Here is a 14,989-nt window from a genome sequence, read left to right as displayed (position 1 = left end):
AAATAAGGCTTTCTAGGCCTAAATAAGATAAGACAACATATGAAAAAACACATTATAGGCCTATGAAAGGTTCACTAATGTTGGGCAGCCCAACGCCGTAAAGCCTATAGGCCTATCAGACAATAATGACGGAAAGATGCCCTTGATGTGTATTTGATATTTGTGCTCTGTACAGGGTTTCCACTCAAGTCTAGGTCAAGTCTGTACCCTGACAAAAACCCTGCATTTCCATGACCTATAATGAGATAGATAGATAGATAGATACTTTATTGATCCCCAAGGGGAAATTCAAGGAATGAGAAGATTTCAGAGCAGCCGCGTAGCCTAATGTTCAAGAATCTTTGACTTTTTTAGAGCGGAATATGAATGGCCATTGAATAAACAAAGTCACCACTCAAACAAGCAGTAGAGCTAATAACCAGATTTACACCAATTCTGTGTGGAAATAAATCTGTTAATGTAAGTAAGGGAAGTAGGCCTATATTCTAAACTGCTACAACAAAATTCCCTGATATTCCATGACTTTGCCACAAATATGACATAATCAGAATCAGAATCATCTTTATTGGCCAGGTTACAATCAAGGAATTTGACTGCGGTTAATCTTTGCTTGCTTACTTAACATAAGAATAATTAAGCAATATCACGAGTGAGAGTGGGGTTGGTTATGGATAGCCTATTCCCACGGGTGTTGTTCGGCCATAGGCAACAACAGCTGTGGGAATATCCATGACCAATCCCACGATCACGAGTGCTATATTGCTTTTATACAACAATTCTACCACAAACTAAATAATCTGAAAACATCCCGTTATTGTTTAAAAATGATAATTTCGACATCGTTCTTACGCATCAAAAAATAGTTCCCTTTTCAATAGACAGCGTCTTGGTTGCTAGGTAACCAACATTCCAGATCCCTCGTTACGGGTCTTTGTGGCTTACGTGTCTTCTTGAAAGAAATGTTGAAAGTCGGGCTGAAATCACATTCATATCTAGGTTTGCTGCATGCATGTTACAAGGACACTGGTCCATGTCATGTAAGGGACATGGTCTACATTTATTAATTTATGGTGAATAAATGTTACACTACTGTGCACAGCCTTCAGTGACGATGGTGAAGCACTGTTTCGTTATGGTTTGCTAAGGAGTAACCCATTGCTTAAAATAGTGGAGGGCTGGGATGAGAACATTGTATCAAATCTTCGCATTGTATCGCGGAGTGATTTATTATTAGCTGTGCAAAGTCTGAGTTGAAATGTCCAGGGATATTCCAACTCATGGAACGTCTCTCGGCCAATCAGAAACAAATAAATAGTTCCATAGAACCCAATTGTTGTATAAAAAATAATAATTCCCTGACTGTCCATGTCTGGAATAGACTATCAAAATTCCATGACATTCCAGAAATTCCATGACCCTTGGGAGCCCTGTCTGTAGTAGAACTGCTGTTTGATGAAAGTAGCCTTGGTCTGTAACTGAAGCGTTCCGTTCGCGTAGCGTCTGCTGCAACAATTAGCTGCCACTATAATCAATGGAAGTAGCTACACCAGACGTGATAGCGGTGCGTACGTTTGAAAAAAATAGACCATTCATTTAAAATGGATTTTACGCGTCGCGAACGGAGCGCTTCAGTTACGCGCCTGGTATAGCTCATACCTTATACTTCACAGGTCTTTTATTTGGTCATTGGGATACAGTAGCAGCTAGAGGGCGTGCTACGCTACTTTGGCTACAAGTGCTCAGGGCGAGGATGAATGGCTACTTTTAATCGAAACTGTGTGACGTATATGGTGTATCTGTAATGTTGGCCACCGGCTTCGCTATTCAAAACTGCCCAGGAATGATACCGGCGGGAGTGGAGCGCTATGCCTATCAGTAGTCAACGTGAATTAGATAAAAGTATTCAACTCAAAAAGACAAAGTCATAACTTTTCGCTGTACCGGTTGTTGTTCAGACCCGTACGATTTTAAGTGTCCTTTTCATGCCTTTTATCGTCTTTCAAAAGCTGTTCACGTTAGCTTGCTATCGCGACGCTAGCTAAGTAACCAATCGACTAAAGAGCTAGTAGTAACATTACACTAACGTTAACTTGTGTCTACTAGGTGTTTTTTTCTTTCAAGAGGAGTGGCGCACCGCACCAAGGAAGAAGGATGTCGCTGCTTGCGTTGAAAACAATGACTCGTCGAATGGTTTCCTCTCTATCAATCGACTGTCTGGATGTGTAACGTTAACGTCAAGTTAACTATTCGCGAAGTGGCTGTGTAAAGTTGCGTTAGCTAACACAGCTAATCAGCTTGTTGTCCTAGTTAGCGCACCTTGTTTTGTAAACAGTCGGTCTTCTTCAAGACTGTTAGCTGGGATTGTACCCTAGCTAGCATGTATAGGCTACTCCAAGATAATACTTTCATCAACTTTTATTTTACTGTAACATCACTCTCTGAAGAATCCGTTCGTACAGAGGCTGGTATAGGTAGGTCATCAACTGAATGAGAAACCTTAACTTAGACTGCCTGAGCTATCTCACGAGCTAATGTTACAGGTGTCAAGTGATAATTTATAACGTTAGAGTAGCTGCTACTCGATTGAATGGCTTATAAGTAATTTAAACTTTATTGGATAAGCTAGAACATTGTAGCGGGCAGTGTGTGGGGAGTTCGTGTTTACAATTACAAGCTTGTGTTGACTTCTTTGAAGACAGCATTCATTTTTACCAAAAGGTGGATTTTGATTAAAAAAACAAAACAAAATACAACAAATCGAAGCGGACAGCTCACTGCGTGGACTGGCAAAATGTCTAGAAGACGGCTGGACAGCCGCAGCTCTGCTGCTGGACTGTTGGGTGACATACAGACACACATACAGACGGATCCTCTGGACAGCCTGTATGATATCACAGGGGAGCTGGGCAGGTAAGACATCATTCATTATAGGCTAAAGTTACATGTAAAATCACATCACATACAAGTTTCGATCAAGTGACATTTTTATACCGCAGGCTTTGGACAAGTAACGTTAAGCAAGCAGTTTTATGCGGTCTCAAACTAATGATTAACCACGTCGCACTCAATTTGTGGAGATGGCCGTTGCCACTGGGAGTGAACATGCCTTTATCACCCCTAAAATAACAGGACAGCCAGTGGCCAAAGCACTGCGTTACAATAGTAGTTCTAAAGTTATATCTGGAGGACCATTGGCACTGTCAATGCTTTTGCCAAAGGACTAGAATGAGAGTGCTTGCTTGATCTCATGGAGACACTGTATCAATAAGTAGATAAGGAGGTACTGGTGTTTGTGTTTATTTTAAACTCCTCTGTCCCCCCTAGGGGTAAGAGGAAGGAAATCCAGACATGTGGGAACCACGGTGCTTGCACTAAGAAAGAGGAAGTGACCCTGTCCACTTCCTCATTCTTTGAGTTTAACCTGGTTCCATTTGATTGAAGGCAAACACAAATTTGACCATTTTAGGTCTGTGCTGAGAGACTTCTCGATTAGCTCTAATGTCAATACAGTGTGTTGTGTGTGACAAGGGGTTAAAAGAAGTAGCGTGCGTGTGTGTGTTTTCATGCATAAATTAGCTGTGCCATAAGCTCATCTAATTAACTTTCCCCCCTTTTTTAAACTGCACTGGCCTTTCCATAAAGGAAGCTCATTTCACAGTCCTTTTACAGTGCAAACACAACCTCATGAAACAAAAGGGGTCTACCAACAGCATGGGCTGTGTGGCAACTACACTTGGTAGATGCAATTTTCCTGTGTTTGCTTTCCTGCATTTCAAAACAAAGAGACACAAAGGTTATTAACTCATTGAATGCCGAGCTGTTTTCGGGAGCTTTGTCCTAGAGTGCCAGCAATCTAGACCATTGTTGATGATTTTTGTACAGCCACAGCTTTTTCTGTGTTATAGCTATGAACACATACAATGGCTCGATTAAAAGGTGAGACTTTAAGCTCTCGGTGGGTGCAAACCGTGTATTTCTACACGCCTCTGTTCCTGAGAAATCCCAAGCTAAACAGTGGCTAGTTTTCATCAAAATCGCTGTTTTTTTCTAGAAATGGAGATATAACGTCTTTCATGAAATATGAAGTGTTGCCTGTTACTTACTTGTGTAAACTTTCCGGGAAGTTATCAGCGAGACTGCCACCTAGTGATGACCCACGAAAATGGCCTGGTTTTGACCTGACGTGCATGCGTCACTGATTCGACCCAAAGCGGCAACCAAGTTATGATAAAATGTCAGGGATGGATTACTGCACGGGCCTACCGGGCCCAGGCCCAGGGGCCCAAGAGGTCAGGGGGCCTTGAAGCCCAAGCCTTTGCATGGAATCATTGCCTTAATATCACAAATTTCCCCTTGGGGATCAATAAAGTATCTATCTATCTATCTATCTATCAATCAAGTCAGGATGTAGGCTATGAATCTGATTGAATTTAGTATTGGCCATCTCCAAAATGCACCAGAATACAGGAAATCACATCAAACAAATTCCAAATTTTCTGGGGGAGGACCCCCGAAACCCCCCTCCCACAAATATGACAATTAGTGGGGGACCCTTAATACATCTAGGCCCAGGGGCCTGAAAGTTCATAATCCGCCCATGTAAAATGTCCAGATAAAATGTCCAGATTGTGCATTTTCATGAGTTTTCGATCGTCATATATTTCATTTCCATTCATCACAGAGTTCCCAAAATCACATATAAGGTGTGTTAGAGTGTCTAGTTTCGTAATTTTTTTTTAAAAAAAGCTAAAAACGTAATATTACGTTTTTGGCACTCAATGAGTTAAGGGGATTTTTTTTATTTATTTATTTATTTTTTTGCATTTCCCTGAACATATAGGCTATGGACGTGTCAGAAGATAAGGGTCATTCCACGTCAATTAAACCAGAGCCCACGCACTTAGGTCTCAAAAAATTCTGAAAAAATTACCAGGTGTACCTATGTTACCCAGGAGACACACTGTAAAATTAGATCAATACTTTCCAAGATACAGCCAGTTTTACAGGGGGAGGGGGATGTCGATTTTGTTCGGGCTCTTTTTTTTGTCAAAGTTCACAAGCCCACAGCGCAAGAACTAAACCATGTAGGAGGCTCAAATTTTGCATGCTGGTACATAAATAGGAATAGTATGTAGCAAAATAGTCACGTTTGGTCTGGATAATCCTGCATGGTCATAGCTGTCCCTCAAAGTTGATACAAATTGTATTGGAGTTTTTGGCTGGGCTCTGTTTAAGCCTTCAGAAGACATATTAACATACGCTCTTGATTTATTTTCCTTACTGAGATAAGTAGAAACACTCTCACGAAAAACAATGAACAGAAAATAAATTCCTTCAGGGTCTGAACAGCAGACCTTAGAAGTCTAAAAATCATTTTGGTTCTCATTTTCAGAGCACCTAAACACCTTGTGGGAATATACAAAGATTTTTTAAATATTTTTTTCTTTATTCTCCATGATCTTTTCTTTTTAAAAACACCAATTTGACTTGTATAGAGTCAATTTATATAGAGTCACCACACTGCCACCTGTGGTTGTATAGAGTAACCTGTGGTAGCTCTATACAAAACATATTGATGTCAATGGGGCATTTTGCCCATGTTCAGGGTGGAAAATAAAAAAGAAAGATTTGCATAAGACAAGTCAAATTGGTGTTTTCAAAAAGAAGGGATCATGGAGAATAAGGAAAAACATATTTTAAAAATCTTTGTATATTCCCACAAGGTGTTTGGGTGCTCTGAAAATGATAACCAAAATGATTTTTCAGACTTGTGAGGTCTGCTGTTCAGACCCTGAAGGGATTTATTTTCTGTTTGTTGCTTTTTGTGAGAGTGTTTGTACTTATCTCAGTAAGGAAAATAAATCAAGAGCCTATGTTGAGTACAACATACAGGGCTTGTGAACTTTGACAAAAAAAAGAGGCTGGAAAAAATCGACACCCCCCTCCCCCTGTAAAACTGGCTGTATCTTGGAAAGTATTGATCTTACATAAGAGTAATTTTACAGTGTGTCTCCTGGGTAACATAGGTACACCTGGTAATTTTTTCAGAATTTTTTGAGACCTAAGTGCGTGGGCCCTGGTTGAACTGACGTGGAATGACCCATAAATAATTGATTGGTCTGATTGATTTTATGATTTGAAATGTGTCCAGGGGGTGAATGAGATCATCTGTATTCTAGATTGGTTGTTTTCTCCCCCAGCTATTTGTCTCTAGATTAAAGGAGAATTCCGGTGTGATATTGACCTAAAGTGTATCGAAACATGATACCGAGTGTGAACGTATGTCTCATAGCCCATCTCGGCTTGTCCCCTGCACTCCAAAATCTGGCGCTAGTTAGCCGATGCTACCAACATCTTTTTCAATAGTGGTGCTTCGGCATCGGGCTAGCCATGCAAATAAATCACTGTTTTACACCCATTTACGAGGCTCAATGTATCTCCACACTTCATTGGTAGACTTCCGAGGGCCCTGACATTTAAAACGAGACATTGAGAACTTTGAAAAAGCACTGGTAGTTTACTTACAAGACTATTTATACAGACAGTATCTTCACGAAGTTTAGCGTTTGCAGCCATCTTGAATTTAGTCACGATAAGTCGAGCAACGAGTAAGAATGAACAGGTATGATAAGGGATCAGATTCCAAAAATAATTCAGTGGAAATGCATGGATTCCAGTTGCTGCTACTGGAAGAAACTGGAATCCATGCATTTCCACTGAATTATTTTTGGAATCTGATCCCTTATCATACCTGTTCATTCTTACTCGTTGCTCGACTTATCGTGACTAAATTCAAGATGGCTGCAAACGTTAAACTTCGTGAAGATACTGTCTGTATAAATCGTCTTGTAAGTAAACTACCAGTGCTTTTTCAAAGTTCTCAATGTCTCGTTTTAAATGTCAGGGCCCTAGGAAGTCTACCAATGAAGTGTGGAGATACATTGAGCCTCGTAAATGGGTGTAAAACAGTGATTTATTTGCATGGCTAGCCCGATGCCGAAGCACCACTACTGAAAAAGTTGTTGGTAGCATCGGCTAACTAGCGCCAGATTTTGGAGTGCAGGGGACAAGTCGAGATGGGCTATGAGACATACGTTCACACTCGGTATCATGTTTCAATACACTTTAGGTCAATATCACACCGGAATTCTCCTTTAAAATGGTGTGGAAGGGAGAGCCCTGCTGAGGGATTGCACTTGAGCGTCTATCGTCTATCTATCATGGGCATGTAGACTATCTGCCATGAGTACGAATCACTTGGAATGAGTCATCAACTGACGATAAAATCACATAGGTAGCGGAGTATTTGTGAGGTAATGTGACTCAGGCTATAGCCTTGCCCTATTGCTTTAGTTGTGTATCCGAGACAGTCCTTGAATGAATTGGCTACTGTCTTTGTCTGTATTCCTCTCTCTCTCTCTCTCTCTCTCTCTCCCCCTCCCCCTCCCCCTCCCTCCATTGGGGAGAAGTCTCCCTTCAGTAAAATTCGAGGCTGTGTAATTTAAAGGTATCAGGTCTCATCTATCTGCATAAACACTACTTGATTAATATGTATCGTCTACTTCAAAGAGCACTGTTCAAAGCCTCAGCAACAGGAGAAGGCGGAGTGGTTTGGATGTAGCTCAAATGGGAACAAAGCAAAAGCATCCCTCCAAGGAAGGACAAATCACTAGTGCAGGTGCTGGGGACAAGCAGATTAGGTGTCCAGGATATCAGTATTTAAAACAGGATAAACAGCATAGAGCACTTGCAAGAGAATGCATGTTATGAGGACATAATAAGAACATTTCTCTGGGCAACAAAAATCACACTGCGCAAACAGTCAATTGGCCAATCACATGTCCAGTGAGTAAGGTAATGGGATTCTAGCACGTTCACCCATTTTAAAGGTAGGGTGAGTGATACGATAATACGACACAAAAAAAAAGTAAGCTATTCTATTCTATAATATAATGTAAGTTGCTTTGGACAAAGGTGTCTGCTAAGAAACAAACACAACTTCATCCAGCATCACTAACCCTACCTTTAAATCCCTCTTTTTTTTTCTTTCTCTCTTCTGTCTTTTTTTTCCCCTCTTTGGTACCTTTTCTTTTTCTCCTATTCTGCCCTGCGCATCAGGGGCAAGTTTGCTGTGGTGAAGCATTGTGTGGAGAAGTCCACGGGCAAAGTGTTTGCCGCCAAGTTCCTGAAGAAGCGTCGGCGCGGGCGCGACTGCAGGGCAGAGGTGGTGCACGAGATGGCCGTGCTCGAAGCGGCGCGCAACAACCCGCGCGTGGTCAACCTGCAGGCTGCCCACGAGACGGACCATGACATCATCCTGCTGCTTGAGTAGTAAGTACAACAGGCGCAGACAACGAAGGAAGGAAGCCCAGAAGCACTCTCTGGAGAACTTCAGGAAACTGATGTTTAAATGTCTTGCTCTGTAATAAACTCCCCAATCAGGCTGCTGTCAACTCAGTAACCCTAAACACTATTGTTCCTGCTGTGCATTATAAAGCCTTGTGAGAATTAATAGGATTTGATCAATATTGATTGTCAATTCTGCTTATTGTCTGATTCTTTATCAGTTCTCTTATCAATTCCTTATACATTTTCTGTGTGGAAAAAGTAACCCTTTTCAACAGCAACACAGATGTTATCAACCAAGGTTCAGCAAATATATAGCCTAACTGCAACACCTTTAGGTTTGGGCATATTCTGCTTCAGAAAAAACGCTTATAATAAATAATGGAGTCTGTGGTGGTCATCACAGCTGCTTAGAATAAGGTGAACTATGTAGAACTATATTGTGTGTTTCAAATTCTATATCTGTTCACTCTCTGTAAAAGCCGTTGATAGTGGTCTGAAAAATATGATTCCGATGGATAGAAATTTTGGAACTGGTTCTACTCAATTCTCGTTTACTCGCAAGTGTTGATGCGTTTTTTTTTTTCTCAAGCTGTGTGTGAGACATGCCTACGCATGTTAGTGAAGCCGAATCTATCGGAGAATTAGAGACCGTGTGTGCTCAATGTCTGTCTTCTCTTCTAACCCAAGTGCGGCGGGTGGGGAGATCTTTGACTACTGCGTGTCTGACGAGCTGCTACCAGAGAGTCAGATCACTCGCCTCATCAGACAGACACTGGAAGGGCTTCATTTCCTGCACCAGAACGGCGTTGTGCACTTAGATCTCAAGGTTAGCTCAAAACTCAAACAGCACACTAACAGAAATAGAAGCCTCTTACCCAAATACAAACCTCATCTTATCTCTTACCCAAATACAAACCTCATCTTACCTCTTACCCAAATACAAACCTCATCTTGCCTTCTGCTGTGTAAAACTGACACGTACTGTAATTTCCTAACTATTACTATTCCTAACTATTAGCCGCAGCTTATACATTGATTTTGCAAAATGTCTTCAGCTATGAGGAATACACAGGGGCAGTTAATACTGTATCACTGTAATATGGTTTTGTTTCTTTCAACTTGCATAAAACACTGTCCTGCGGTTTATACACAATGCGGCTAATACACAGGAAATCACTGTATAGTACTCTAGCTGAGTAGCTAGCTACTCTTTTGAGGCAAGCATACTTATGTGATGCTCTTCCATAGATAATGTCTTCTTTTCCACATGAACATTCGACTTATGTATTGTAACATGAGGGCCACACCCCAGAGCACGCTCATCTTTACTTGTTTCCTGGAGTATAAATCTGAAAGTGCTTATCTTGTTTTGCTTTCTCTCTCGCAGCCCCAGAACATTCTCCTGACCAGCCTGAGCCCACTAGGTGACGTCAAGATTGTGGACTTTGGCCTGGCACGCAGGCTTGGCACAGCTGGCGAACTGAGGGAGATACTGGGCACTCCCGAGTATGTTGGTAAGACCTGTTCGAATGGATGAACAAATATACTATTTTTCTTCCAACCTCTTTTATTTAGCATTTGGTCGTGTCAAAACATGAAAGGGTTAAGCCATTCTTTGGCAAGGATGGCTGTTGAATTTATATTACTATAAACAGTCACTGATAACAGGTTATCTCTTTTGACAGCACCAGAGATCCTGAACTATGAGCCCATCACAACAGCCACAGACCTCTGGTAAGTGTTTTCATTTGTTTCACAGTCACAGACAGTAACAAGTTTACAGCCAGGCAAATGTCCCTGCCCATAGGAGTTGCTCGTGTCACAAGTGAAAGTAAATATCAGCTCTCATTGTGCTCATCGCATATACATTTTTGTAACTCTGCCACATGTTTATATTTCAACACAAACTGTTTATATTACTTCTGACTAGTCATGACCCTTTTGTTCTATCTGTTTACATTTACACCGGCATGTGCGTGTGTGTGTGTGCGTGTGTGTGCGTGTGTGTGTGTGTGTGTGTCTCAACCTTAGGAGTGTTGGAGTCATCGCTTACATGCTGGTAACGGGCGAGTCTCCTTTCGCCGGGGACAATAAGCAGGAGACATTCCTGAATGTGTCGCAGGTGAACGTGGACTTCAGCCGGGAGTCCTTCTCTAGGGTGTCCGAACTGGCCGTGGACTTCATCCGCAAACTGCTGGTCAAAGCCCCCGAGTGAGTTTATCTCTCTCAAAGGCCACAGTTGGAGCCTTTCCACTCTGGCAGAGAGCATTGTAGACTCCCCCTTCACAGCTCTTTCACTGCAGCATGGGTGGAGGCCTTCAAAGCCATGTTTGAGGAGTGGATGACCTCACCCACTCAAGACATGGAGTTTTTCACATTAGGCCACCTGGCCTGTGTTAAAGAAGCCCTATGCAGGTGTGGTTATTCCTTCGCTGTTTCTGGGTTTTCGCCGGATTTGGGCTCACATTTTCACGACATAGCTCCCCCTGCAGCTTCGGTAGCAAGTGACTGCTACGCTAAACCCCCACTAGCTAGCAAGCTAGCCATCAAGAAACCAAGCTAAACACATACAGGGCTCACAATAAAACGGTCGAGCAAACACATTGTTCAAGAGACTATCAAGCCACATTACAAAGACAAAGTTCACCCAAGGGTAGGCTAGTACTTACAATTTCAACAGCAACAAAGCCAAGTCGGCGTCCGTTTTGCAGTCTTCTTAGAAACTACAATCTGACTACATTTTCGAGGCGCGATTTGATACTTCCGCTGAGTTTCATCCGGATTTACCCGGTCCGGGTTCAGAAAGTTGCATATTCGGTTTTTCCGTGGAGAAGCGATAGAGGGAGACGAAGCACCCACCAAACAACCATCAGAACGACTCTCAACCTGCATATTTAAGGTCATTTTTGCTAAAATTGTTGCATAGGGCTTCTTTAAAACTTTGAAACTTGTTTTCTTGGCTAATCTGATTCACACTGCACTCACAGGTACACTAATATGCTATTACCGCTGGGACCACAGCTTGACTGTTGATCATTATACTCATTTGGTTTCATAAATAACTTGCCTTGTAATCCCAATCATTAATTGTATGCCAATGTTTACAACATTAACCTGACATGAAGCAAGGAAGGAATGTGAAGAACAGTAGGAAGAGTCTGTCATTTTGAATCAAATTTAGACACCACTGATAGGGCTAGTTTTTCCACTAAGGATTAAGTGCAGTCCTGGACAAATTTCCTTTAATGCGGAATTCACCCCAGGACTTTACTTAATCCTTGTATTGAAGACCATTCCATTTTGAAGACTTTTTTTAGAGAGATCTGTGGAACTGTAGATGAGCCCATGATGGGTAAGCCTGAGTGTGCTCTCACCTCTTCTGTTGCCTCCTCTTTCTTCTCCAGAGACAGGCCCAGTGCTGCCGACTGTATGACCCACCCCTGGCTGTGGCAGCATTATCCCGGCACAGAACTCCTGTCCCCCACACCCTGCACTCCCCGGGAAAGGAGTGGGGGCAGCAAGTGGGCCGCACCACTCGAAGACCCAGAGGACAAGGAGAACTCGCCCCATGCCAAACGGTTCCGCTTCGGGGAGGACATGCCATCCTTTGGAGAACCTGACCACTGAGGGGATCAGCGTGAGGAGGCCTTGTCAATGCCTTTCCCTCTTTCTCTTTTATTCATTTCCCACCTCAAGGTTTGGGCCCCACTTTCACCCAACATCAGCGCTTTAAGTCACCGCGCTGTCGGCAAAGCCATCTAGAGTTGCGACATAAAATGGTTATGCATAGCGTCCAATGAGTTGCAGCTGTGTGATTCAGTGTTGTATGTCACTGAAGTCATTGTTCGTCTCAAGATTGAATAAGCTTTGTTGCGTTCAAGTCACAATGGAACTGTACATTTTAAATTCAAATCTCAAATTGAATTTGTTAGGTAAAGATCAGTGGCCAAATGTGTCTTCGTGGGTATCCTTGCAGTACTGTCTACGTAATAACATCTTTACCAATAATTTGGGATGTTAATTGTATTTTTCATTGTATTTTAAGACCAGTTTCTTCCAGGCATATACCACGTTTTAAAGACATGTTTTCCTTGTTTCCTTAAATTATACTAAAAAGGACCCTAAAACTACCCTTTAAATGAACCAAACAAATATTGTATGGAAGTATTTCATTTTTTTGTGTTTTAAGATTTATTAGGACAAGAACACATAAGTGTGTCCTCAAAAAGTATGTCCTCAATAAATGCCTAAGAGTAAAAGGATCATTTTTTCTCGGGCCTCATGCCAGTCCTTTCAAATAGCCTCCCTTTGTTTCTGCACTATGACTAGATGTAAAGTCAGTCGCAGGTGACAGTCAGCTTGGTGGTCTTGCTGACGTTTTGTTTTTGTTTGTTTGTTTGTTTGTTTGTTTGTTTTAAATCAGTCAGTCTCCACTGCCGAGGAGGCTTTGAAACATTCAGCTTGGGAGGAGTCTGTAGTTCTGACTCAACTGAACACGTTCTCCTGGCAGAAGTGAAAGCCTGCAATTCGAGGCACGTTTCATGTCAAAAAATGTCCAGCCCATCCCAGGGCAATTAAAACACTGGATGGCCCCTCACAAAAGAATGACTCAACGCCACTCCCAGGATTACTCAATTATGTTCTTGCGATCAGCATGCCACTTCCTTTAAGTCAGTGACTTAGAATCTCGGAAAGCACTTAACTCTTCAGTGTCCCTTGTTTTCAAAAGGGAAAATCCATTGGTGTCCTGAACCTAATGTATCTTGCAGTGTGCAAACTGCAGTTTCTTTGTGTGCATCGTAAGAATTGGTAGTAGTACAGTGCAAGGTGTATTGAAATTTTCCATTAAGCTTAAACCTCAGGAAGGGAAGCATTGTACAGTGAAACTCTTACCAGTTAGCCTATTAATATTCCCCAAGGCTCCCAGTTAAGTAACACAATATGAGGTGATGACTGCCTTATGCTGTACAAAAACAGGATTTACTCCCAATACTGCATTTTGGGCATCAGTGAACTTTCTTAAACATTTAATAGCATAGAATATATCAATGTTTTAAAATGTAATATTATTTTATCTTTATACATTCCAAGCCTTCTCATCTCAGGGTAAGCCAATGACTGGATGGATATCTATTGCCTGCCAATCCGCTGTGTGCCTCTTTATGCTTGCTCTGAGTCTTAGGGATTTCTCGCAATAAGTTATGCAATTTATATTTATATCTATATGGGAATTATAGTATCATTCTATCATGATAGAAGTGTGTATATCATGCAATAATTTACTTTAATAAGAACGGTGTATAACTGGTCACTCTTTGCACTAGATGGACTGTGTTAAGATTGATAAGATTGAATGTTATGAGTTGAAAAAAATCAAGTTGCATAGAGAGGTAGTCTGTGAAGGTACGTTTGGATACATTTGCAAGTAAAGTTATTTGCCAAGGCAATGTGGCTCAAGAAAGTTTTTGAAACTGAGGATCTAGGTAGTATGGACAGTGAGGACGGGTTGAGATTTGTAGGGACTGCTGCAAGAGTGTATTGAGCGTACGAAATGAGAAATGGTTAAGTTACTCTGTAAGAAAATTAAAAGAAAAGAATGCTGCTGGGATGAGATGAGATACGTTGTGATGAAGTTATGAAGTTGGTGGTAGGTTGAGGAAAATAAGATGTTAATGGTCTAAAGTACTTATCAGGTAACATTCCAAATGGGAATGGAATTATCCAATATTAAAGGGAGTTAACCAGTTTCAGTTTCACATTAGAAGTGAGGACAAACTGGTCAAAACAGGTGACCAATAAAGTGTTAGGTAAGGTAGAGTTTCCATTTAAACAACACAGCATGTGTTACTGCACACTGATGCACTGCATTTCAGAATTGGAAATGAGACTGTAAGCGCAAGCCTATATGCCAAATGTTTCTCTATCTTCAGGGGAGGTGTGAAGAGCTTACTGTTTGCTCTGTGTAGTCGCTCCCAGGGTCTCCTAGCGATGGCACCGACTGCTACACACAAGTGGAGCCTTTGTCCCAAAGACGGGTGTCTCCTGTTACGGCCATGCTCTCACTGTATGCTGTCATTTTAAGGGAACCAGAGTCCGTGTCCATGCTCTGGGAGATGGCGTCAGCGAAAGGCTCTCAGACTGTGGAGTGTGAGGGTGAAATTTTAAACCCAGGGAGAACGTCGGTATGGATTCATTGAGCCCACTGAGATGCACTGCTGTGGTGTTTTGTTGTAGCTTGGTGCATCGCTGGAGATCTGGTAATTTTACGTGTAAGCTTAGGGTTGGTTTTCTGTTTTAGTGATTTGTGGCCAGTGTAACTTTCCCTTGGATGTTAGTTGGCAAACTGCACAGTGCAGTGTTCTTTTGTTTGTTTGTTTTTGTCTTTCCTGAATGTTATAGCTTTTGTCATTCTTGTACACATTATACAAAGAGATTTACATATTTAATTGATTTGTAAAATATTGATTACACAGACCTACTCAAATGAATGAGTCTAATGTAGATTATAATCAAAATGTATGGATGTGGATTTACAGATAAAGTGCCATGGTTTAACATGTACTCCAATGTAAAACAAAACTGATGTCTTTACAAATAAACCCAGTCAGTATCCTTTCTAATACTGGGGTCTTCAGTTATT

General features: G+C 41.6%; 1 protein-coding gene across 1 annotated transcript; it reads left to right on the top strand.

Moving 5' to 3' along the window:
- The first annotated feature begins 1,632 nt into the window (after positions 1 to 1,632).
- stk17b (serine/threonine kinase 17b (apoptosis-inducing)) lies at positions 1,633 to 14,969 on the top strand. Its single transcript, XM_042074183.1, has 8 exons — positions 1,633 to 2,471; positions 2,719 to 2,910; positions 8,119 to 8,331; positions 9,037 to 9,175; positions 9,737 to 9,863; positions 10,035 to 10,083; positions 10,381 to 10,560; positions 11,754 to 14,969. The coding sequence occupies exons 2-8, from the start codon at positions 2,792 to 2,794 to the stop codon at positions 11,974 to 11,976; spliced, it is 1,050 nt and encodes a 349-aa protein (XP_041930117.1). The 5' UTR covers positions 1,633 to 2,471; positions 2,719 to 2,791; the 3' UTR covers positions 11,977 to 14,969.
- Positions 14,970 to 14,989: the final 20 nt, after the last annotated feature.

This window comes from Alosa sapidissima, chromosome 2 (genome assembly GCF_018492685.1).
Source record: "Alosa sapidissima isolate fAloSap1 chromosome 2, fAloSap1.pri, whole genome shotgun sequence".
In the NCBI taxonomy this organism is placed as follows: Eukaryota; Metazoa; Chordata; class Actinopteri; order Clupeiformes; family Clupeidae; genus Alosa; species Alosa sapidissima.
The sequence above is the reverse complement of the archived record's forward strand: the minus strand, read 5'-3'. Positions and strand labels throughout refer to the sequence as shown.

Bases quoted from the DNA above. Each gene is read 5' to 3' on its own strand.
- stk17b (XM_042074183.1), top strand. From the start codon at position 2,792: ATGTCTAGAAGACGGCTGGACAGCCGCAGCTCTGCTGCTGGACTGTTG. The intron at 9,176-9,736 runs GTTAGCTCAAAA...TCTCTCTCGCAG, and splicing joins TTGTGCACTTAGATCTCAAG to CCCCAGAACATTCTCCTGAC. The intron at 10,561-11,753 runs GTGAGTTTATCT...TTTCTTCTCCAG, and splicing joins CTGCTGGTCAAAGCCCCCGA to AGACAGGCCCAGTGCTGCCG.